The sequence below is a fragment of the Rhinopithecus roxellana genome, chromosome 9 (genome assembly GCF_007565055.1).
Source record: "Rhinopithecus roxellana isolate Shanxi Qingling chromosome 9, ASM756505v1, whole genome shotgun sequence".
Lineage (NCBI taxonomy): Eukaryota > Metazoa > Chordata > Mammalia > Primates > Cercopithecidae > Rhinopithecus > Rhinopithecus roxellana.
The window spans coordinates 21,874,721-21,900,592 of NC_044557.1; the positions used below are offsets into that span (position 1 = coordinate 21,874,721).

Genomic DNA, 25,872 nt, shown 5'->3' on the forward strand with positions numbered 1-25,872 from the left:
CCCCTCACCAAGAGTCTGGTGCTACTCACAAAGAAACACCGTGCAAGCTGAGAGGCGGGTGCTGCGCCCAAAGAAACACTGGCAAACCGAGAGAAGGAACGCTGTGCAAACTGAGCGGCTGGCACTACACCTGAAGAAACACTGTGTGAGCCAAGTGGCGGGTGCCACGCACGAAGAAACACCGTGCAGGCTCTCCCACCGCAGCCTGCCCTGCGCAGTCCCTCTGGTCAGCGAATGAAAGCACCCAACCCACCTCCAGACTTAGAAAGAGAAACCTCTACAGCTACTTCATCCCACATGTTCTGAATACTTCATTTAATCTAGTGATACAATGATGAGGTCATTTTTATCGGGAAATAGCAACACCTTTTCTCTGCAAAAGACAAAAGTCGAGTGAAAAGGTTGAAAATTATGGAAAATAGTACAAAGAGAAGAAACTTAGCCAATCTTAAATTAAGTCATTTCAGGTATATCATGAAGAAATCGTAAGTCTCTGGCTCCTAGAAATCATCCCTTCCCTACAGTGTTCCAGCTGGGCAGTAAGAATGGGGAGAAAATGGGCGAGCCCAATAGAGCTGATGGCTGAGCACAGGTGACTCCGACACTGGCGATCTGCGGACCCGCCTGGGAACCCGCCAGGGGACTCACCTGGGGACCCTCCTGGAAACTCACCTGTGGGTGCAGGGGCTTCACTGGCTCCAGCACCTCCTGTCTCAGGGGCTGAGGGGGCCTGTCTGTCCGCTTCTGGGATTTCATCTCCACTGTCAAAATCAAACTGTTCTCCTTCTTCCTCTTCATTATTATTGGTATCATATTTCATTTCATTTTCTAAAGAGAAAAACCAAAACCAGATCAAGGAGGTTAGATAGATAGATTGATCGATTGATAGACAGACAGACAAGATAGATAGATTGATCTATGCTAGTCACAGACATTGACTAAGTGCCTCTATATAGATCGATCAATCTATGTTAGTCAGAGACGTTGACTAAGTTCCTCGATGCTATACTGCACTTGTAGTTAGCCTTTTTAAGGGGCAAAATATATATCATTAGAATTCTGAATCACTGGTTTTTATTTTCTTTTAATAGGATCTACAATTCACCGTTAGAAAAGAAAACAAGAGGTCGGGCGCGGTAGCTCACACCTGTAATCCCAGCACTTTGGGAGGCCAAGGTGGGCGGATCACAAGGTCAGGAGTTTGACACCAGCCTGGCCTACATGGTGAAAGCCCGTCTCTACTAAAAATACACAAATTAGCTGGGTGTGTTGGCAAGCGCCTGTAATCCCAGCTTCTCAGGAGGCTGGGGCAGGAGAATCTCGTGAACCCAAGAGGTGGAGGTTGCAGTGAGCCGAGATTGCACCACTGCACTCCAGCCTGGGTGACACAGCAAAACGCTGTCTCAAAAAAAAAAAAAAAAAAAAAAAAGAAAGAAAGAAAGAAAAGAAAACAAGAGAAAGTGAGGGGAAAAAGAGCTTTTCCATTTTAAATTTGTGCCCCCAGCAGATGAACATCACCCGGCTGGGCTGATGGTTCCGAAGAGAATTCAGTGTCATCCACTTTACTTTTAGAAATAACTTCTGATACCCAACGTCTCTCCCTAGAATTCTTCTCCTTTAACTTTCATTTTGCCTCTTTTATTTACAATTTTTAATTAATTATCTCTAATGGTTAGAAAATCAGTGTCAAATATGAACATCGATATATTGCTTAAAACACAAACTTCCAAAGTTATTAAAGAGCATGGTTAATAACCGTTCCAAGCAGGTGCTTGATAAGAAACATTTTGCAGGAGGTGAGTCACAGGCCTCCTCGGACTGGGGTTACGGCTGGTGGTGCAGCCTGCAGGGTGGCCGCCGTGTGCACCATCTGCAGAGAGCGTGCTGGGACTATGCATCACCATCAGAGCAGACAGGTGCTTCTCCTTTTTCCAGAGGAGACCGTGTGCTGGGATGACACCACCCCACACACCCAGAAGCGAGAGGAACCCAGCCCCTTCCAGCCTTTCTCAAGGGCCAGGATTTTTTCCCAGCACATGTTACTGAGGAAACCTCCTGATGCCACACCCTGCAGTCCACAGAAGCAGGTAGCATCTCGGGACAGGGCCTGGGTCAGCCCAAACCAAGCCCCTCCAACATAGACATTCCCCTGTGGGCCAGGGAGATGCACCTAGGCAGGGTGGCCCAGCTCAGCTGCAGGCAGCTGTGGAAGGGGCTGAGGAGGACCACTGCTAGGGAGGAACCCACAGACACACGACCCACTTCCACTCCACTCAGTCTCCAGGCGCACTCTGCCGGGCCTCCCGGGGAACTCTAATGGTCTAAAAACAGCCTTTAAATTTGAGGTGTTTCATTTTCCTTTGAATCTCCTAAACTAGTCATGTATTCTAAGAGCGCCTTTTGAAGGAAACAGATTTTTTAGGTCACCGAATACACAGAGGGGCCCAGGTCCGTGACAGCGTGACTGGATCCAGCTTTCACTGCGAGGACAGTGGAGACGAGACCCCCAGCTGACCATGACACCTGGGGGGCCGCAAGAGCCTTCCAGAACTGCTTCCACCAACACTCACAAGTTTTAAAAGGATGAGAATGACAAATACTGAAATTGAATCAAGAAAAAGGATTCAAAAATGTATTATTTTTAAAACATATGCCTGATAAGAGTATGTGCTGCTGTCCTTCCGGATGGTGAACTCTGCTCTGCCCAGACACCAAAGCCTCACCCACTTCCTAGAGGGTCAAAGACTTCTCTAAATTCAAAGTTTTGAATTTAAGCCTAACCGAGTGAAACAATCGAAGGGGGGGGGAGAGCTGGAACGGACAGAACCGCTAATTTCCAGAGTCTGAGCCTTGATGAACTATGTACTTTCAAACCAGTCCTCACTATCTCCCAAGTGACTGTAAACAATACCTATTTCTATTTCGGAAGGTTTTTTGTTTTTGTTTTTTGCCATATCATTAAGTAGTCAGTTTACTGAAATAAACTGGTGAACACCTTTCAAAGTAAAAAGTTAAACAAACAAAAAAAAAAACTGTTTTCCGGAATATTTTCCAAATGCAACCGGCATTTCCATAGAATTCATGTTTGGGGAGAAAAAATCATGTTTGCCAAATAAACATGCTGGGGAAACAATGCCGAGTAAATGCCTGATGAAAATGATGGGTGAAAATGTTTATGTAGCGCCGGATACAATGGCTCACATGGGTAATCCCAGCACTTTCAGAGGCCAAGGCGGGCTAATTGCTTGAGCCCAGGAATTTGAGACCAGCCTGGACAATATAGTAAAACCCCATCTCTTTAAAAAAAAAAAGGTACAAAAATTATCCTGGTGTGAAGGTGTGGACCTGTGGTCCCACCTACTCAGAAGGCTGAGGTGGGAGGATCACCTGAACCCAGTAGGTGGAAGTTGCAGTGAGCTGAGATCGCGCCTCTGTGCTGCGGCCTGGGGGACAGAGCGACACCTTGTCCCCACCCCAACCAAAGTTTCTGTTTTGACCTAGCAACATAAGAGGCCACTGCCGGGCACATGTTCAGATTCATCCGGATGGTGACACAATCACATTAGATTTTTATTTTGTCAACTCTATTTTTTGGAAATTATATTTTACTGCCGCTGAACTCTAACAATTAGATAAAATATACCTAGACATGATTCTATAAATATTGTTTTTTAAAACCTTGACAATGTCTGGTACAAAATAGGCTCTTAAATGTCTGCAAGGGGAGAAACATGAGCTGTTGGGACCGGAACCCACACTGTATCCCATACAGGAAGAAGGAATTCTCTTTAAAGTCTTCAGGAAGGAAGGCAGTGAATAGGAGCCCGTGTGTGCAGGAAACGGCCCTGAGGAGACACCAAGGTCCCTCCACTCCCTCCCCATATGCCACCTCCTAGGCTGTGAAACCAGCCCGGGAGACCTGTGGGATTACCTGGGACAGTGCAGGTCCTGTGTGCCAGGTTCAGGTACGACCCTGAGAAGAACTGCACGCATTCTCGGAGCCTGCACCTCTGCTCACCGCCCAGCACGGTGCAGTGTGAAACCTGGCAGGCGGCAATGTGCAACACGCTTGTCATGTGAGTGAATGAATGAGAGAATGAGCAGATGAGCAAGTTTCAAACTTTTTTTTTTTTGCCAAAAGAACTCACTTTTTCCCCTAGTAAAACTTTAAGTAGAATTCTACTACACAAGGTAAATCACAGCAATCAAGACATTCCTCCAAACATTTAAATCTTGTTAGTTTAGACGTGGAGAGCCTTGGAAGGGGCTTGGGGCTTGGAATTCAAGAGCTCTCTGCTGTCACCACAAGACTGGCAGACACTGGCGGAGCTGCCCTCTGTCCTCTGCAAACACCAGAGGGGAAGACTTTCAAGTTGTATAAACTCTCCGGAATGTGTGTTGCAAATTCCTCCCAGAATTCATTTCCAGCAAGAAAAAAAACAGCCTTCCTACAAGAACTCAAAGAGGGAAGTTGCGCTCAATGTAACCACCTGAGGCTGCACCCCCGGCTGCGTTGGTGCCCACAGCTGTGCCCACGGCAGGGGCCCAGGACGGAGGGCGAGGCCGCCCGGAGCGGGGCTGCTCCTCCCTGATACCCACCTCCAAAGGGGCTTCCATCAATGGTGAGGCTGCGCCGCCCTCTGAGGTGAGCGTGGGGCCGGGCGTTCAAGGCGGTGTGTGCTGAGCATGTCCATCCCAGACACTTGCCGGGGCCCTGGGAGATCCTGGGCCTCACAGACCCCACCGAGCTCCTTCGTGAAGGGCAATGCAGAATGCCTTTAAAATCCCGGCATTTGGGGTCCTAAGTTTAGCTCTGACCCGAGCCCTGACAGGTTCAATTGTGTCCCCTAAATCCCTGTGCTGAAATCCTCACCCCCAATCCCACGGGTGAGCTCACCTGCAAACAGGTAACTGCCGGTGCAGTTGGTTAACAGAAGGCTGTGCTAGAGCAGGCTGGGCTAACCCAGCGTGACGGCATCCTCATGAGAGCAGAGGCCAGGACAGGGATAAGGAGCCACCTGGCGGCACAGGTGCAGGAACTCCCGGGAGTGCCCACAGACGGCAGGCACCAGAAGAGGCAAGGAAGGCTGTGACCTACATTCCCGGGGAGCACAGACAGCCTGCCAGCACTTTGACCTGGGACTTCCAGCCTGCAGCCCAGGAGGCCTCCCCGTCCCCTGCAAGCTCAGCCAAGCCCTTTGCAACACAAAAGGTCGTGTGTCATCCTCAGGGCCCAGGCGGGAGCCAGGCAAGCTGGGCCGGGTCGGTTCCCACAACACTCCTGCTGCAGCCACAGAAGGAATTCCTGCTCCTCAAAAGCCCAGCTTCAGAGCTGAGCCATACAGCTGAAGGAGAACATTGATGAGAAAAACCACAATTTGCAAACTAGAAAAAAATGCTCAAGGGCTGCTGAAAGCATCTCGGGAGATAAAACGTGTTGTAGTTTGAGATGACAGGGATGTTTCAAAAAGCTGGTGGGGAATCTGCAGTGTAGCTGTCATTCACTGGACACACCACGGCCCAGTGTCCTCCACCCACTAGTCCCAGGAGGTGGGCGGGAAGGGCCCGGCACCCTGGGTAGGCAGCACGGCAGGGAAGCAGGGAAGGGGGCCTGGGCAGGGCTGCGGCTGGGGAGAGGCTCTGTGCTCCTGCTGCACACGCAGGACGGCAGGTTCTGAGAGTCACGTGTGAAGGCCATGACATGGAGCAGGAAACACAGGCGGCAGTGCAGCCCGTGCCGACCCGCCAGCGTCTGGCCCAAATCTAACCACCTGCCAGCGCCCGGCCCAGATCTAACCACGCACCAGCGCCCGGCCCAGATCTAACCACCCGCCAGCGCCCGGCCCAGATCTAACCACCCGCCAGCGCCCGGCCCAGATCTAACCACCCGCCAGCGCCCGGCCCAGATCTAACCACCCCCAGCGCCCGGCCCAGATCTAACCACGCGCCAGCGCCCGGCCCAGATCTAACCACCCGCCAGCGCCCGGCCCAGATCTAACCACCCGCCAGCGCCCAGCCCAGATCTACAAATCTAACCAGGCCTCTGGGTTTGGGGGACTATTCTTCCCCTGCCCCTTTCCTCTGGCCTGCCCAGGACAGGCTACCCTCTGGCCACAGCTGCACTTTCCAGGAGAACCACAGGCTCTGCTGTACTCAGGGGCCGGCCCTTGTGGGTCACCAGCAGCCCATTAGGATGGCCCTAATGCTGACCGACAGCAGCAGCCATTTGAGCCTCCGGATTCCGACTGTTTCTGTCACGGCAGGGCCACTGGGGCTGCCTCGGTGACACTGACTTCTTACCAACCTATTTACACTTGTCAGTATGCAGGTAATTGGCTCATCAACTGAGGCACACATTTCTAAAACAAGTTATGAAATAGAAAACCTTAAGAAACATTGTGTTTCCAATTATTATGACATAATCTGACTACGCCCATTTTAGTTTATACCTATATGCAAAAAAGGGTGAGGAAGTTACCTGACAATCCGATCTTTAAAATGCTGCTGCTGGAAACGGCGCTGTGCCCCGGTTCTCTCCAGGATGATGGAGAGGTTCTAGAGAGCCCTCAGGACAGAAACGGTGCTGCTCCCTGGTTCTCTCCAGGATGATGGAGAGTTCTACTGGGCCCTCAGGACAGAAACGGTGCTGCGCCCCGGTTCTCTCCAGGATGACGGAGAGGTTCTACAGGACCCACAGGACAGCTCGAGTCATGCATGGCCATTGCACTTGGGGTGGCCAGTGTGACCAAGGGCCTTACTTGTTCCTGTTATTTAATTCTTATCAATTCTAAGTTTTGTAGACACCTGAGCCTAGTGGACCTCGCAGGCCTGAATCTCGAGCTATCAAGACAGCTAATGGCCTGTGTGAGCCTGAGAGCCATCCCCACACCCACTGGGCCCCTCTGCTTGTGCCTGTCTTCATATGGTCTGAAGCAGAGATTCATTTCTGCTGGTTATTATGATTTTTTTTTTTTTTTTGAGACAGAGTCATGCTCTGTTGCCTGCGCTGGAGTGCAGTGTTGTGATCACAGTTCATTGCAGCCTTGACCTCCTGGGCTTAAGCAATCCTCCCACCTCAGCCTCCTGAGTAGCTGGGACTACAGGCATGAGCCACCACACCCAGCTAAAGTTTTATATTTTTAGTAGAGACAAGGTAGCACTATGTTGCCCGGGCTGGTCTCAAACTCCTGAACTCAAAGGATCCTCCTGCCTTGGCCTCCCAAAGTGCTGGGATTACAGGCATGAGCCAACGTGCCCAACCCAGTTTGGTTACTTTTAAGAGATACAACTTTTTAGAGAAGTTTTAGGTTCCCAGGAAAATTGAGAGGAAGGTACAGAAAGTTCTCATATACTTCCTGACCCCACAGAGAGCCTCCCCCAGCACTATCCCCCATCTCCCGCCAGAGTGGAATGCTTGTTACATACAACTGAGGATCCAACACTGAGGTACTGTCCCTAACTAAAGCCCACGGTTTGCGTGACGGCTCGCTCTGGGTGCTGTGCCTTCTATGGGTTTGGATAGGCATGTAAAGACATGCATGTACCATTATCAAGGAATTTCGTGGCCCTAAAAATCGCCTGTGCTCCACCTATCATCCTTCCCTCCTGCAAACCCCTGGCAACCACTGATCTTGTTACTGTCTCTACAGTTCTGTGTTTTCTAGAATGTCACGTGGTTGGAATCACATCATGTGCGTGCAGCCTTTTCAGGTTGGCTTCTCTCGCTCTGTAAGATGCATCTAAGGCTCCTCCATGTCTTTTCGCGGCTTGGCAGCTCATTTCTTCCGAGCACTGACTGTTCCATTGTATGAGTGCGCCCGTTTACCTATCCATTCACCTCCTGAGGGGCATCATGGCTGCTTCTGGGTTCTGGTAATTACGAATAAAGCTGCTGTCGACACCTATGTGTGCAGGATTGAGTGGACATTAAGTTTTCAACTCATTTGGAAAAATATGCCGGGGCATGGCCGCGGATCACACAGGAAGAGCTGCTCAACTTTGAAGAAGCCACCAAACTGCCTTCCCACAGGGCCGCCCCACGGCCTTCTCAGCATTTCCCGTCTGTGTCCACGCAACCGCCCCACGGCCTCCTCAGCATTTCCCGTCTGTGTCCACAGGGCCACCCCACGCCCTCCTCAGCATCTCTGGTCTGTGTCCACGCGGCCGCCCCACGCCCTCCTCAGCATCTCTGGTCTGTGCCCACACAGCCGCCCCACGGCCTCCTCAGCATCTCCGGTCTGTGCCCACGCGGCCGCCCCACGCCCTCCTCAGCATCTCCGGTCTGTGTCCACGCGGCCGCCCCATGGCCTCCTCAGCATTTCCCGTCTGTACCCACGCGGCCGCCTCACGCCCTCCTCAGCATTTCCCGTCTGTGGCCATGCAACCGCCCCACGCCCTCCTCAGCATTTCTCGTCTGTGCTCTGGATTTTGGCTATTCTAATTCGAAGCCAGTTTTAAGTGATCTTTTCTTAATGAGCAAAAGGATACGAATAAAGTATCTAAGTTTAGTTTAAAACGTAGTCACCCTCTGTCTGGGGTGGGGAGTGGCCTCTGGGGGTGACTAGCACTGGCTATGTGATGGCCCTACACACTTGTGAATACACTAAAGGCCACTGAGCTTTACAATTTAAATAGGTAAATGGTACTAAGATATGAATTATATCTTAATAAAGCTATAAACAACAAAACTTCATCTCTCATTTTAAATAAACTATGCATATAAAAACAAGAGCAGCCTAGGTTTGTCAGGGGAAAAACTGCTAATGTTTGAAACTTATCCATGCAGACACTATCACTTACATTAACGGCATTTAAAAGTTTGCTTCAAGGGCAAAAAAAAGAAGACTACTTCTAAAATACTGGAAGAATATTCACTAAAATTTTAATAGTATCAACCTCCCAGAGGTGAAATATTTTCTTTTTCGTGACTTGTCTATATTTTAGTTTTTATTCTACACTTAACATGCATTATAATTTTTTTAATTACCCAATTTAGATTATAAACTGTAAATCATTTGTAATACCTGAAATGTAGCTTCACTCAATATCCACTAAATTAACAACAAACAGAAACCACGATACACCCGTCATGGCGCGGCACGTCTCCCATCCTGCTGTGTTATTCTGAAGCCCCTGGACAAATCTACACGAGAAACGCTAAGCACAGAGTCGTGGATGAGAGAACGGCTTCTGGAGTCAGAGAGCTGGGTTCAAACTTCACTTACTGGCCACGAGGCCCCATCTCTCGTCTTTAGAAAGGAATCACAGAATGGAAAGAATCCCTCCCTGGGGCACGTTGCAATGAGTAGGAAAGGCCGTGTGGTGCGTACAAAGACATTTAACGTGAGGACTAAGACTGAGGACCCAGCGTACCTCTTCACAAAGACACTGAAGAGAAGACGACAAATACAATACGCACGATGCAAAAGAAGATGCATAGAACACTTCAATGTCCTGTTTTCTTTAGGGAAATATTTATTCCACAAGCTACCAAGACCTAGTAGCTCTGGCCCCAGCACCCTGAGTAGGAGAGAACTGGCAGCCAGCCCTGGAGAAGCAGGCCACTCATTCCCAGGCTGCCTTCCCTTGTGGGCAGACAGCGCTCTGACTGTTCCAAGTCCATGAAGAACTTTCAAAGACATGCAGTGATGAACACACTGAGAACAAGATTAAAGTAATACTCATTGTTTAAGTTAAGAGATAAAAGCTAAGCATTGTTTTTCCTGGGGCTTTGAAGAGCATATTTGATTCTAATATGAAGTTTTAACTCAGGATATGATTTTCTCTTATTTCAAATGAAGGCTGCTTATTTTTTAACTCTATTGTTCAAAGAAAAGTCCTTTGAAAAGCACCAGGCTGCAAACAGCTTCATCCACAAGAGGCTATTCATAACCACTTCTTGGCTCTGGGTGTCACTGTGGTTTGTAGCTGCTTGTGCTGAAGGAAGCCTCCCCAGAAACAGTCCATCCCCAAAAACAGTCCATCCCCCAGAAACAGTCCATCCCCCAGAAACAGTCCATCTCCAGAAACAGTCCATCCCCCAGAAACGGTCCATCCCCAGAAAGTCCATCCCCCAGAAACGGTCCATCCCCAGAAACAGTCCATCCCCCAGAAACAGTCCACCCCCCAGAAACGGTCCATCCCCAGAAACAGTCCATCCCCCAGAAACGGTCCATCCCCAGAAACGGTCCATCCCCCAGAAACAGTCCATCCCCAGAAACAGTCCATCCCCCAGAAACGGTCCATCCCCAGAAACGGTCCATCCCCCAGAAACAGTCCATCCCCAGAAACAGTCCATCCCCAGAAATAGTCCATTCCCCAGAAACAGTCCACCCCCCAGAAACAGTCCATCCCCAGAAACAGTCCATCCCCCAGAAACAGTCCATCCCCAGAAACAGTCCATCTCCAGAAACAGTCCATCCCCAGAAACAGTCCATCCCCCACAAACAGTCCATCCCCAGAAACAGTCCACCCCCCAGAAATAGTCCATTCCCCAGAAACAGTCCATCCCCCAGAAACAATGCTGCCCCCAGAGACGATGCCAGTGTGGGTGCTGGCATCTGTCTGAGCTCATTATGGAAGTTACCAGGTATTTGGTAAATGATTTTTTGTGAACCAACATTAACATGCCAATTGTACTGATTTCTTTTGCCCGAACATAATTTGCATTGGAATTTTGCTACTAATTAGAGAAAGGCTTTAGCTGGCAGTGTGACTGTTTTGCATTCTGAGAAATCCCAGATCATCTTCTGAATGGATTTGCTAAGTGCTTACCAGCTAGGTCTAAGTACTTTAGAGATGCTAACTTGTCAAATCCTCCCCAAACTTATGAGAGGGGTTCTGTTTGTTCCAGGAATGACGGAAATTGAAGGCTGCTTAGGTCACCAGATCACACACCTCAGAGTCAACATTTGAATCCCAGCAGCTGGGCAGTAGAGCCTGAAATCTTTCCTGGTGCACAAGCTGCCTCACAAACACCACTTCACCTTGTGATGACTTGACTTGCTGCAAAGGACATTTCTAGAGAAGGCACAGGGACCTGGTAGAGGTGAGGAATGGGCATGGACTAAGGAATGATTCCACTGGAACACACAACAGCACCCCTGCCAGGAGGCCCCGAGGGCAGCTACTGAGAGGGACACTTATGAAGCCTGGAAAATGCTCACAAATAAAAATGTTAAAGCCGGTATAAAAACGTACACTCAAAATGTTAAACATCAGGCCACGTGTGGTGGCTCCCGCCTATAATCCCATCACTTTGGGAGGCCAAGGTGGGCAGATCACTTGAGGTCAGGAGATCGAGACCAGCCTGGCCAACATGGTGGAACCCCGTCTCTACTAAAAATACAAAAATTAGCTGGGCATGGTGATGGGTGTCTATCATCCCAGCTACATAGAAGGCTGAAGCAGGAGAATCCTTGAATCCAGCAAGCAGAGGTTGCAGCAAGCCACGCTCACACCGCTTCACTCCAGCCTGGGCAAGACAGTCTGACTCCGTCTCAAAAAAAAAGTTAAAAATTTATATTCAATGACTACCATTATGTAGAAAAGAAACATGGGGAAAAAAACTGGAGAAGTGATGATCTAAAGTACCAGCACCAACTGTGTCCGAGCGCAGGGAAGAACTGAGGTCGCAGTAATCTGCCGCATCCTGATCTTCAGGGGCACTTTTCAGTGCACAGTTTACTTAATAATGGGGGAAATTATAATTAAAGTACCACAGAATCCTCAGAAAAGACACCAGGCCATTATTTCTATTTCTATTTGTCATAAAAGTTATTGGCTAGAAACTCACCTAAGTTTCCGAGCCACATCACTGTCATTAAATGGTGGCTTTCTGAATCAAAGTCCAAGATCATGTGGCCTGTCAGCAAGGACAGGGGCCTGGCTCCCCACCCAGCAGGGGCCTCGCTCCCCACCCGACAGAGGGCTAGGGCGGCTCCTCAGCACCTCCAAGGCTCCTGGGCTCCTGCGAGGGTCTCCCGAGGACACCCTCCTGGGTGAAATGTTAACAGTGGCAAACTGGAGATTTCCACGTTCCTGCAGCCTGGAGTTAGCAACAAGCCCTGAGGCTGGATCCAGTGGGCCTTGGCCCAAGGGCGGCCTGGCCAGTCCAGCTCCACCCAGACAGCGTGGGCCTGTCATACTCTCCCCTGGGTCGAAATCTGGGCAGAGGGAGAGGCTGTGGAGACACCCGCAGCCCCAGGAGAGGTGCGACCTGCTGCAGGGAGCAACACCAGCTGCTGGTAACCCTGGGCACCCCGAGTCCTGCCTCCCTCAGAGGCCATGTCTCTAATTAGGACAACTACCAAGGTGGAGTGCTATGGGGCCAGGGACCTTTCAGAGAGCCAGTCTGGTCGTGAAGACGTGGGTGGGTGGGCATTTCATCCAATCCAGGTGGTAGCACCGCGGGGCAGAGAGCCAGTTCTGGTCGTGAAGACTGTGGGAGGGCATTTCATCCAATCCAGCTGGGCAAAGAGCCAGTCTGGTCGTGAAGACCGTGGGTGGGCGGGCATTTCATCCAATCCAGGTGGTGGCACCGTGGGGCAGAGCTCCTCAGGGTGCCAGGCACTAGCCAGGACTGCTGACGACGTCAGCAAATGCGGGAGACACATTTAATGACAAAACGGGGTTTCTGCCTTCTTTGAAACAGTGGGCAAGACGGGGCAAAGGCAGCACCCGTCTGCCGTGGGACTCTGAACGGCCCTGCATCCTCCACATTCCTGGACACTTACCTGCAGAGACAACTTCCTGGCCTTTCTTTTATTTTTAACTTTCCCCAACAACTGTACCTGCCTCCTGAGCATGTCAAAGCACCGTATTAATGGTTTCCCATCTTTGCGGGTGGGAAGGAGGGGAGGTAACAGAAAAGCACACGAGATCTGGTGCCCACCCCTTCAAACAGAAAACTACCCAAGACAACCACTCATTTCCATGAAATGCCAAAAAGAAAGCAGGGAGGTGGGAGGGGGCCCTTGCAGGGATGGTCACCCAAAGAGGGCCCATGGCGGATGAGGCCACAGGATGACACCCACTGCCCTGCTTTGCCAGGGCATCATCTCATTTGATAGGAATGAAAAACAATAAAAGATGTTGCTCTCTGCCTCATTTTCCACTTTTATTTTTCAGACAGGGTCTCACTCCCACCACCCAGGCTGGAGTTCAGTGGCACAATCTCGGCTCACTGCAGCCTCAACTTCCCGTGCTCAAGTGAACCTCCCACCTCAGCCTCATGAGTAGCTGGGACTACAGGCATGCACCATTATGCACAACTACTTATTATATTATTCTTTTTGCAAAGATGGGGTCTCACTATGTTGCCCAAGCTGGTCTCAAACTCCTGGGCTCAAGTGATTCACCCACCTTAGTCTCCCAAAGTGCTGGCATAACAGGTGTGAGCTACAGTGCCTGGCCTCATTTTCAATTAAAACGACCTAGTCTGGCAGAGCCTAAATGCCGGCAATCCACAAATGAGTGAAGCTGGGGTGACAATGAGCACCATGGCAAGGAGACCAGCCGACAAAGAGGCAAGGAGAGCAGCCGACGTCACCCCCAGAAGAGAAGCAGCGGAGCCGTGGCCTCGGGTTCCCGGTACCGGGTCTCGTACCCCATGGTCTTTCGGCTCTGGAGAACTCCAAGAGCTGGACTTCAGGCCTGGTTCCCCAGCGCAGACCCCCAGCAGCAGGAGTGGGGGTCCCTTCTGGCCCCTGCAGTGTCACAGGCTGTTTCTGGGGTGGCCACTGCTCACCCCTGGATTCTCCCATCTCTGTCATCTGCCAGGCCTGGTGACCCCTGGATTCTCGCGTCTCTGTCACCCACCAGGCCCCGGTGACCCCTGGATTCTCACGTCTCTGTCGCCCACCAGGCCCCGGTGACCCCTGGATTCTCCTGTCTCTGTCGTCTACCAGGCCCTGGTGACTGACTTGCTTGTGAACAGCCTGACTTCCAGGCTGCCTCTCTTCTGATCCAGCTACAACCTCTGAGGGCCCAGAGTGCCCATGCAGTTGGGAGGGCACAGACAACCAAATCCTGGCATCTCCTAGACCCACACCCACGGTGCCAAGGGGCCTGGAGCCCACACAGTTAATTCCCCGACCTCCACAGCTGCATCGCCCCCCGGATCTGCAATGGACACCTGGCCCGTGTGCACCATGTGGTCAGGCAGGTCCCGGGAGAACAGAGGCCAGGTCTCCAGGCCCCGCAGACAACCTGCCATGGAAACGTCGGTCAGTGTCCATCTTCTCCACTGGCTGGAGCGCGAGCCGGCAACCCTGGCATAGTCTTTTTGGCCATAATTTAACTCGGGTGAGGGGACGATAAAGAGAAATCTTTCATCAGCAGCCCTCCCTTAGGGAGCATATGGAGAGAGAGGTCGTGCTTGTCCCTAAGCGGCCACGCAGAGGAGGGAAGCAGAAAAGGAAACTGGGCGAGCGCTCACCACAGGCAAGCTGTGCTCTAAGCCTGAGTGGGGCCTTTAACACTGGAAGGCTCCATCCCGTAATCACCCTCCTGGGCCTTCAACACTGGAAGGCTCCATCCCGTAACCACCCTCCCACTCCATCTCCGACCGCATCAGGCTGAGGGGAACCTGAAGGGAGTTTCAGACGCTGACGGCAGGTCCCCTCGAGCAACACAGCAGCACCTGTGAGGAACGCGAGAGGCTCATCCAGGATGCCCCTGTCGAAAGGCAGCGGTGGGGGCACCCGGGTCACATCGGAACCTTCTCTTTCTCCCGAGAAGCTCTCGCTCCCCCCCATACCCCAGTGACTAGCAATTCAGTGGTTCCAAAAGTACCCTGTCCTTGATGAGAGCAGCAGCGCGCCCTGACCCACAGGCCCACCTGCCGAGTGCTGTTACCTGCAGGAGCGGGATGCGGGGGCTCTCGCTGGTCCATGCTGCAGCTCCAGACGCCTCTCTTCTCGGCTCTGTTACGGGAAGCAGCCTCCTGCGAGAAGGAGAGACACTGCTTGTCACCATTCAGGTGGAAAAACACGCACTCAACAGATGCAGGGCTGTCGACAGAGAACCCCGCCAAAAGGAAGAACTAACTGTCATTATGATCCATGATTAGAAGACTCACCACCTATTCGTCGTGAATACTTGTAAATCTCCCTTGAAACAACATTCGAGAGCAAAACAAAAGAGACTTCTCAGGGTTGGAGTGACTTCACCTTGAACTGTAGCCAGAAGTTTATTTTGTAACTTGGATTCGCTGGCCAGGCCCTCCCAACCTGACACTGGCTTCAACTCCTTGCTGAATGTCCCACCGTATTCTAAAGGGAGAAATCAACATGTAAACCAGACGTGTTACTTCCAGACTCAGCTGGGATCAGGTGCGGCGCTGGCAGCCCTCTCCACTCCTTCGGGTAAACATGTGGCTAACCTCTCGAGGTGAGGCTGGGTCCCAGCCTGCCTGCTGTTATGATTCTTGTCTACACTTCGTGTTTCCCTCCCTGCTTTGAGGACATGAGTTTGAGTGTGAGCTGGATGCCAGCTGAGTCCCGGGAAGGCCAGTTCCTGGTGACTTGTGTTAAGACCACAACACACAGGCCTGGCTCCCGCCAGAACCATCCAGGGGAAATAAGCTGTCCTCGGGGAATTCTCTGGCTGCCTCGGCTCCAGCACCAGGGACCAGGCATCAGCCCCAGGCCCCGGCTGCATCAGGAAAAGCACATGGGGCCACAGGGGCCATGGTTCCTGAGTGTCACACACAGGCAGCTCCTCCGAGGCCAGGCGGGCCCACGCCCAGGGTGGTCACTGGCCTCATGTGCTCTTCAATGAGGGCAATGCGAGGGGATGGCAGGGTGCCAAGAGCTCCAGGCTCTGCCTGCCACACACCCAGAACGCTACCAGCCAGCGAATTCTCTTATCGTAGTGCACAGAGCTGGCTGCTGGCTCTGGCACTCTCAGAAGCAGACAGACACTGCTTTCCAATGAGGCTGGCGGTGGGATCCTGCCCCCAACCTCAGATGTGGCACCTCCTGCATTCTCAGCCCAGTGCCCGCCCGTCTGCCCTCCTGTGTTCCCAGCCCAGCGCCTGCCCTTCCACCCTCCTGTGTTCCCAGCCCTGAACCTGCTCTCCCTCCATCCCCCAGACTCGCTCGGGTGCCATAAGGCCACATGCCACCACCCCCGCCCCATCCCCAGCACCTGGCCTTATGGTTTGGCGCCTTGAAGCCTCAGTTCCTTGGTTTCACCAACAACGTGCACAAGTAGCTCAACATGCACTGCTGAGAAAAGAGCAGAACTTCTGTCTGAGGGACGGGAGCCCTTTCACATCATCAGGCCCCGAGAATGTGCAGACGAGTCGCATCCACACCCTGCTCCCTACTCTGTGCTCCCGGGGAGCCCCGTGCACACTCAACGCAGCCTGCGGTGGCCCCCAGTGGCTGGGAAGAGCCTGGTGATGCCGCGATGGACCCCGTCACACGCCCTGCAGCTTAAGAATGCACAGTAATCACTAATCAATAAACCAATGGTTTCCATAAACTCATGAGAATTCCTGACAAACAGCTTTCTATCAGCCTCCCTGACTCCCTTTCTGCTTTCCAAAATCCCCCTGGAGATGCTGCTCATCAGTGTGCGTTCAGGGCAGCCTGGATCCAGGCTCCTGGGCTGCAGGCCTCACACGCGGCCCAAATAACCCTCTACATAGAGTACTTTCATCCTAGCTTTTTCCTTTTAGGTCCACCTCGCCAGCACAACTCCAAGACGTAGGGACTGTTATTATTTTTCAATGGAGAAACCACTGGTTGGGAGACTTGAGACACTCACCCAAGGCTACAGCTGAGGGTGGGTGGCTGATGTGAGCACCCCGAGCCGGCCTGGGCCCCGATGGCGGGTGGCTGATGCGAGCATCCAGAGCCCAGGCCTGGACCCCGACGGCACACCTCTGCCCTTCCACCCGCCGTGCCCGTGCAGGAGAGCTCTCTGTGCAACGATACAGGGTCCAAGTGCCGGCCAGTGCACCCGTGAGGCGGGAGGTGCCCACCCTGTCCACCCCAGCAGGACCCATGAGGCGGGAGGTGCCCACCCTCTGCACCCCAGCAGTGATTCCAGGGACAACAAAGGACATCATCCTTTGAGGGAAAGCTGTCATTCCCAAGGTAAGGTCAGACAGACATGCTTGGACCACAATGGTGAATGGAAAGAATGACGCTCATGGAAGGAATCCTCAGAGACAAGTGCAGCAAACACGCTGGATGGTCCCCATGCCAGATGGTCCTCACACCGGACATTCCCCATGTCGGACAGTCCTCACGGCGGACAGTCCCCACATCAGACAGTCCCCACATCAGACAGCTTCCACACCAGACAGCTTCCACGGTGGACAGCCCCCACACCAGACAGTCCCCACGCCCGACAGTCCCCACACCAGACAGCTTCCATGCCAGATGGCCCCCACACCAGACAGCCCCCACACTGGATGGCTCCCACATCAGACAGCCCCCACGCCAGGCAGCCCCCACGCCAGACAGCTTCCACGCCAGACAGCATCTATGCCAGTCAGCTTCCACGCCAGACAGTCCCCACATTGGACAGTCCCCACGCCAGACAGCTTCCACGCTGCACAGCATCCACACTGGATAGCATCCACGCCAGACAGCTTCCATGCCGGACAGTCACCACATCAGACAGTCCCCACACCAGACAGCTTCTACACCGGACGGCATCCACGCCAGACAGCTTCCACACTGGACAGTCCCTACATCAGACAGCCCCCACGCCGGATGGCATCAATGCTTCCGACAATCGGATCCCATGGGCAGAGAGACCACACTGGCTCTGAGACCCTGACAAAACCTAAAATGACCGTTCAGCCTCAGTCAACAAATATTTAGCCAACACCAACTGTGCTGAAGAGTGCGCGGGCTCTCTGAAGGAGCGAACACGTGGGGTCTGAAGCGGACTGCCGCCGGCGTGCATACAGCAGCAGGGCCGGACGCTGCTGCCGTCCTGAGTGCAGAGGGAGGGATGGCTTCTCCCCAGGCCGGGCGGGCGTGGGGTGGCTGTGGGAAGGAGAGGACACCTTCATTCATCAGCCTGGCTGGGATGACTCGGTGGCCTCAGAGCCAGATGGAAGAAGAGTACGTTCCATGGCTACAGCATCTCCCAACAAAGAAAATTAACAATGCTCCAACACAGCTACGAATCCTCAAGAGTTTAGGTTGATGTCATCTTTCCCTGGGACGCTGGCACCAGGGCCAACGCCATCTCACGCATCAGGATCACTGGAGATGGAGTCCAGGCCCGTTAGAGAAAGGGAAGGCAGCAGGCACCGCCCGGCATCCCCAGTAGGTCCCAGCCCAATGTCTGTTCCTTCCATGGTGCACCAGGACCTCGGGGAACAGGACAGACAGAGATGCGTCCATCATACGAAGAAGAGGCAATGAATAAACGCCCTGAACTCTGCGGAGGAGAAAATGAACAAACACCTTTGAACTCCGCAGTCCTGAGGGCAGACGGAGGAGGAAACCGTACCTAGAGCACCTGTGAGAGTGAGAAGCGGCATCCCCACGACCCCGAGTCCTCACCACCTTCACTCACGGTGAGACGTGTGGTGTTCCTCAGTTCCTCACCGGCTGAAGAAACTGAGCTCACAGATTCACCTGCCCAACATTAGTAATGCTGAGGAGCCAGGCGTCCTCGGGCTTCAGAGAAAACCAGCGCCCTCCCCTTGTGACCCACACTCCGTTCACAAAGGTGGTGAGCAAGTGGCAGGGTCAGAAGCACACCCTTCCCCCTTCCTGCCCTGGATAAGACCAGCCATCCGCCTGCCGGGTCTGTTCAAGAATGAACACCACACTAGCACGCTCTACCTGACAGCCACATGGCTTTCTGTGTCTTCAGAGAATTCTGTTTCCTTAAGCCCTGTTGTTTACTCTCCATTTTTTTAACCACACTGTGTAAATCTCATTCATGCTATTTGTTTCTCTACTAAAATGTATAAAAATGAGTCAAATTGATTTCTCATTTTTCCACTGATAATCTTAGGACCAACGGAAAGATGAACAAGCCTGGGCATTACTCCTTTTTATACCTGGCCCTTTTTAAGGGTGACAGCTCACCCTTCACCCAGCAGCTACCATGGCGTCTGCCTAGATCAGCTCTGCGAGTCTGCAGGGCAGCCCTGTGCGGAAAGCACAGCCCCACCCCTCCTGAGGCTCGGCGCAGCCCACAGCAGCCCCTGGCTGTACAGCTAGGAAGCGACTGTCAGATTCTGGCCCAGGCCTTGCCCTACCACCGGCATCCTGACGCGTACACAAGTGTCAGGCACATTGCAAACTCCAAAAATTTCCTTCCAAATTAGTGTCTCTTAAAAACTGCATTCCTAAGAAGGAAATTTCTAGGAGGCTGTGTTAGTCCGCTTTCACGCTGCTAATAAAGACATACCTGAGACTGGGAAGAAAAAGTTTTAATTGGACTTACAGTTCCACATGGCTGGGGAGGCCTCAGAATCATGGTGGGAGGTGAAAGGCACTTCTTACATGGCGGTGGCAAGAGAAAATGAGGAAGAAGCAAAAGTGGAAACCCCTGATAAACCCATCAGCTCTCATGGCCGTATCCACTATCAGGAGAATAGCACAGAAACGACCAGCTCCGAGGATTCGGTTACCTCCCCTGGGTCCCCACCACAACACGTGGGAATTCTGGGAGATACAATTCAAGTTGAGATTTGGGTGGGGACACAGCCAAAGCATATCGGGGCTGACACAGAAACCATGCCTTTGTTTCTGGACTCAGAGCTGCCTGTGCGCCCTACACAGCCCATGGCAGCATGCACTCCTCCCCCCACAGCCTGCTCCCCCAACTCAGACCTGCTGTGAGAAGTTTCTGTGTCCCTAGAACCTCCAGGCCACACAAAACATCCCAGCTCCCCGAAGCCCAGGGGTCTAGAGCCTGCCTTCTCTGTGCAATCTTCCAGCAGCATCAGCCCACGTGGCGGGCAACTCCCCACGGGTGACTCACCTGGACCTCACGGGCATCATTTTCAGTGGTGGGGCTGGGCTGGGGCTCACTCTCCCCGCCCTGGTGCAGATGAGATGGACCCTGAGGGCAGAGCAGAAGACTCCACTTTCCAAACACTCTATCCCCAGCAGTGTGCAGCATGAGCTCACACCTGCCTGGGCTGCAAGCTTTGTTTCATGATTGCTGTCATTTTCCAATTTAAGCATCTTAATGAAAGATTTCATTGTGCATTTGGATTTGGATTGTGTTTTTTTTTTTTTTTTGCGACAGAGTCTCGCTCTTCTTGCCCAGGCCGGAAAGCTGTGGCGCAATCTAGGCTCACGGCAAGCTCCGCCTCCTGGGTTCATGCCATTCTCCTGCCTCAGCCTCCCGAGTAGCTAGGACTACAGGCGCTCGCCACCACGCCCGGCTAATTTTTTGTATTTTTAGTAGAGACAGGGTTTCACCATGTTAGCCAAGATGGTCTCGATCTCCTGACCTCGTGATCCACCTGCCTCGGCCTCCCAAAGTGCTGGGATTACAGGCGTGAGCCACCGCGCCCGGGCTGGATTGTGGTTTTAAACAAAAAGGTGATTCATTCAGTCAGGGAAGGAGCCCAGAGACACCGAGGCTGAAGGACCGCTTCATGCCGTGTGCGTCAGGCCGCAGCCCCGCCTTCCACAAGTGTTTACAGATAGCACAGCCACTGTGCTCCCCGACACCACTCAGCATGATTGTGGGGACACACCCGCATCTGTCCTGCAATCGTGCTGTTTGTGCCTTTCACCGTGTATCCAGGCCTGCAAAAGGAGCTCAGGGGAGCCCATCCAGGAGGAATGCGGGGTGGGAAGGACGCTGGCTGAAGACCCACGGACGTTCCACGGGCACCTTTCCACAGTCAGTGCTTCAGGACGGCATGAGCGCGCTAGTGTGAGCTGTCATGCTGACTCCGGCATAGGAGGAAGTCACCGTGACCTCGGGCCTCTATCTGGGAAGCAGCTGCTGGACGGCAGGGCTAGAGCCTGTGCCGGGAGCCTGTCTGCATCTGCCCCAGTCCAGAACTTCCCAGCCACCGAGGCCCTCCACCTGCCTGTGCCCCCATGGCCTCCGCTGCACAGGGACGGCACCGACTCACAGGGCTGCCATGTGGTTTCAGAGACACGCCCAGGGCAGAGACAGGCTCTGTGCCCGTGAAGTGCCCCGCTCTTCACTTACTGCTCAGCCCTGTCCGGCACTCGGGCCTCGAGCATCCTGGGCCCACTGGTCGATTTCCTATCGTCCACTCCTCCGGTCTCCATGGCCCTGCAAAGGTGGGGGCGGCAGGCTGAACCACCCACATCCTGTGTCCACGCCACAGACTGCACGAGTGTGGGATGTCCCAGCGCCTTGCCAGACACAGGCCGGGGGCCATCAGCGCCCAGCACCCCCCAACCGAGCCGAGCTCAGCGTCGCGGCGGACCTGCTTGGCGAATGACGCGGGGGCCATTCCCTCTGTCCTCCCACCTGGGGGTGAAGTAGCCCCAAGGACACAGCCCAGGAGCCCGGGGCAGGAGCCAGGTGCCGGGTGGCCAGTGTCCAAGGCTGCGCAGCCTCTGGACATCCCACCCCGGACGCACCACGGGAGCCAGGAAACCCCTGCGGCCCCGGCATTCTGCGCCCGGTCGATTCACATTCATAAGGTTCCAACTCAAGAAATAAATCCACGCGGGAGAAACGTAAAAGGATGCAAAGTCTACGGCAGGAATCCTTCTGGAATGTTATGGTTAACTCAGCCAAACGTCACAGCAAGCCAAACACGCCAGCCCTTTCTACCCAATGTTTCCAAGGCTATGAGGAGACAAAGGGGATGGATGGACGGACAGGCGAAGGGAAGGAGGGAGGAAAGAGCTTCTTCTCTAAGACTTGGGAGAACGCCGCTGTCCTGGGTTTGTGTTTTGTGACCACCCGGATTTGGCCTCAGAGCACAGCTATGACTAAGTCTCAGGGCGCATGGCACCCAGCAGCCCCTCTCTCCAGGGTCCTCCCTGGGCCCGTGTCTCCGCCTCTGCCACCTTCTCACCATTACGCTCTGCTCACCTCAGACTGAGACCGTCTCCATAGGACCTTCTCCCCTCCGCTGCACGTTCCCAGAAGAGGAAAAAAAAGTGAAAAGAGAAGCAAATGCATTCAGTTTCACAAGGGCTTTATAAAATGGTCGGTCACGAGCTCCTAACCGGGTCAGAATCAACCCATCCCGGCCCAGAGCATGTGTGCCCCTCTCTGCGCCACACACAGGGGAGGGGACGAGCCGCCCCGGACCCGCCGCCGCAGTGTCCACTCATCTGGCCAGAGCTGCCCGCGCCGTGAGGGTCCACCCCTGATGGGCAAGGGTGGCGTCCAGACAGCTGCGTGCCCCAGGCCTCTGCAGTCGCTGCTGGCAGCCCAGCCCTGGTTACCCTTCCCCAGGAGGGCTGAAGATGCGTGTGTCCGCTTGTCTCCCCTTCTCTAGTGCCCCTAAGTAGAAGTGGTCATGGGGGGCCCCCAGCAGCCCCGACACAGCTCCCCGCCAATGCTGTGTGCCGTACACTTGGGGAGGGGTCATCATCGCAACGGAAGCTGAGGTGCACGGTGCCAGCTACAACTCCCTCCCAAGGAAGCAGCACGGGGAGCTGGGGACAGGGGGTCAGCAGCCAGGAGGGCTTCCTAAAGAAGGCAGTGGGGCCAGGATCTGCGGGAAAGGAGACTGCTCACTGGAAAGGGTTCAGGAAGCAAGCCGGGCTGGGCATGAGAGCAGCAGCGGCCTGGGGACTGCCCGGGGCCTGGCGTGGATCGGGGGCTGACTCGGAGCTAGGAAGAGACCAGAGAGCACGGAGGGCATCCCAGGGGTGGGGGCTCGAAGGCAGTAACAGGGCGCCAAGGAGGAGCGAGAGGCAGCCATGAGGGCCATGGTTGGGGTGGATGTAGCAGCAGCGGCTGAAGACCCTGGACTGAAGACCCTGGACTGAAGACCCTGGACTGTAGACAGAAGACTCTGACTCTGTCTGCCTCTGTCTGCCTCTGCCTCTGCCTCTGTCTCTGTCTCTCTCTGCCTCTGTCTGTCTCTGCCTCTGCCTGTCTCTCTCTGCCTCTGTCTCTGTCTCTCTCTGCCTCTGTCTCTGTCTCTCTCTGCCTCTGTCTCTGTCTCTCTCTGCCTCTGTCTCTGTCTCTCTCTGCCTCTGTCTCTGTTTCTCTCTGCCTCTGTCTCTGTCTCTCTCTGCCTCTGTCTGTCTCTGCCTCTGCCTGTCTCTCTCTGCCTCTGTCTGTCTCTCTCTGCCTCTGTCTCTGTGTCTCTCTGTCTCTGTCTGTCTCTGCCTCTGCCTGTCTTTCTGTCCACAGCAGGGGCAGTTGCACATGACCCTCGACACAGCCTTGGGCACAACGCGTCCCCCACCACGCGACCCCTCCAGGCATCTACGGACGATCCATCCCTCGGAGCCCTTGGAAGACTCATGTGGAGCACAGCAGTGACTTGACTGCAGCTGCCGCTCAGGCACCAGCAGAGCGGGATCACAGGACCCCTGAGTGGACTAAACCACCCTCGACCGTCTCCACGCCTCCAGCCCCACAGCCGGGAGGAAGCACCGCATTCCACAGACTCCTGTCCCCACACCCAGTCCCGGCCCGGTCACACCCAGAGGCTCGGGCACCACCCTTCCCTCCTCCCCATTTGCTGGTTCCCACAGGCAGCTGCGGGAAGGGCGCCCGTCCAACTCCATCCGGCCATGCGCCATCCTCCAGGGCTTTCCTGACCCAGGGCCACAGCCCCATAGGACCCCATGGTGAGAATGAGAAAAAGCCACCTGTCATCGATATGAAAGTCAACACCCTGAAAAGTGACTCCACCAGGAGCACCCTGTGCAGGTGCCCAGGAGCAAGCAGTGCACAACCCGCACAGCAGTACATGACCCGCAGCACAGGGGCTCCGCAATCCCAGCAGCATGGAGCGGCCTTCACGTCCCAACTCGGTCACCACTCACTGTGCATGGTCCCTCCACGGCTGCCACTGTCCCTCCACAAATGTCACACTGTCCCTCCACGGCCATCACACCATCCCTCCACAGCTGCCACTGTCCCTCCGTGGCCGTCACACCGTCCCTCCACAGATGTCACACTGTCCCTCCACGGCTGCCACTTTCCCTCCACAAATGTCACACCATCCCTCCACAGGCTGCCACTGTCCCTCCACGGCCACCACTGTCCCTCCACAGATGTCACACTGTCCCTCCACAGCCATCACACTGCTCCTCCACAGCTGCCACTGTCCCTCCACAAATGTCACACCACCCCTCCACGGCTGCCACTATCCCTCCACGGCCGCCACTGTCCCTCCACAGATGTCACACTGTCCCTCCACAGCCATCACACTGTTCCTCCACAGCTGCCACTGTCCCTCCACAGCCATCACACTGTTCCTCCACAGCTGCCACTGTCCCTCCGTGGCCGTCACACCGTCCCTCCACAGCTGCCACTGTCCCTCCACGGCTGCTACTGTCCCTCCACGGCTGTCACACTGTCCCTCCACAGATATCACACTATCCTTCCACAGTCATCACACACTGCCCCTCCATGGATGTCCATCACCCTGTCTGCTATAGCTGTCACGTGGCCCCTCCGTGGCTCTCCCACACTGTCCCTCCATGGGTCTGGCCTGTGGCCCTTCCAGCCGCTCTGACACATGGAGCCCCCAGGGCTTCTTCCCATGTGGTTCTCCCACTGACCTGGTGTTCACCAGTCCCCTCTCGCCTTGGGCCCTCCAGCCCTGGCCGACCTGCTGTTCCCGGACGTGCTTGGGCGGCCGCCTCAGGGCCGCGCAGTCGCTGTTCCTCCCACTGGGAATGGGTTTCCGTGGACATGGGCTCAACCCATCTCTCGGCTCCATTGGCATTTCAGGCAATAACCCCATTCTCTTGGCGCCTCGCCTGCCATGGCTCCCATTCAATTGCAAATCCCTCCTCTCCGCACCTTGTAGCCCCGTGTATGCCTTATTTTTCCACAGCTTTTCATCATGTTACTTCACGTTTTAAATCATCTTTCCTAAACACAAGGATGCCAGGCCCCCAGGGCAAGCATATGGCCTCTGTGGTCCACACCCTGTCTTGGGGTGTGAGAGCACTTAGTACTTAGCACGGGGCAGTATTCACAAAACACCTGTCTCTTAACAGGCCATTTCCAGATTTGTTGGTGCTTGTCATACGGCCACAGGTAGATATTCCTCATGTGTAAAAGGTTGTTTCTTTTTATAGAATGTATATTTTAAGTACAAAAACTTGATTTGAAAACACATAAGCACAAAAGGGCACTAAATCTAAGCCAACAGAGAAAGGCCTTGAGGGACCAAGAAGGTGCTTGCAGGTGTTTGCACAGCCCCCGGAGGCTCCTGGCAGCCTGGATGCTGGACAGAAGCCATGCCCAGGAGTCGAGTGCCCACCAAGAACAGCCACCTGAGCCCCACAGGAAATGAGCCGCCTGTCACGCATGCCTGCGGAATGCACTGGAAATCTCCCGGGATTACAGGTGCATGCGCACAGCCTCCCTCCCTTGCCTTCGCCTGATACTCCTCTTGTCAACAGGAGTCCTTGTCCTCTGGGGCCGTCTGCTGCTGCAGACAGAACAGAGCAGGGAAGCGGCTCTTTATAGCAAATGGGAGCTGCCTCCAAACTCCAGCCCTCTGACTGTTGACAGAGATCACTTTGGAGCCTGCACACTGGAAAACATAACCTTCTCCTTCTTGCTACCACTACGCTATGACTCGCTCCCCAGATATTTTCATCAGCTGGCAAAATGCTGCACCTTTCATTCCTTCCTATTAAATCATGGAGAAATGTGCATGTCTAAACATCGTTCCAGAAGCAGGGTGCCTGCCGCCGTCCCAGCAGCCTCCATGGGCCTCGCTGTGAGTTCTTCCCC

At 53.9% G+C, this 25,872-nt stretch overlaps 1 protein-coding gene across 4 annotated transcripts in view; it reads right to left on the bottom strand.

Annotated features, from left to right (window-relative positions):
- Positions 1 to 25,872, bottom strand: part of ARHGEF10 (Rho guanine nucleotide exchange factor 10) — a 133,315-nt gene that overhangs the window by 102,215 nt on the left and 5,228 nt on the right. For 2 of the 4 annotated variants that reach the window (XM_030937991.1, XM_030937988.1), the window contains exons 2-4: positions 15,080 to 15,272; positions 14,857 to 14,944; positions 673 to 828 (exon numbers count right to left, since the gene is read on the bottom strand). In XM_030937991.1, coding sequence (XP_030793851.1) covers positions 673 to 828; positions 14,857 to 14,893 — 193 coding nt within the window. In that variant the 5' untranslated portion in view covers positions 14,894 to 14,944; positions 15,080 to 15,272. Of the gene's footprint in view, positions 1 to 672; positions 829 to 14,856; positions 14,945 to 15,079; positions 15,273 to 21,162; positions 21,215 to 25,872 lie in introns of those variants that run through there. The other 2 variants (XM_030937989.1, XM_030937990.1) reach the window with 2 other exon arrangements.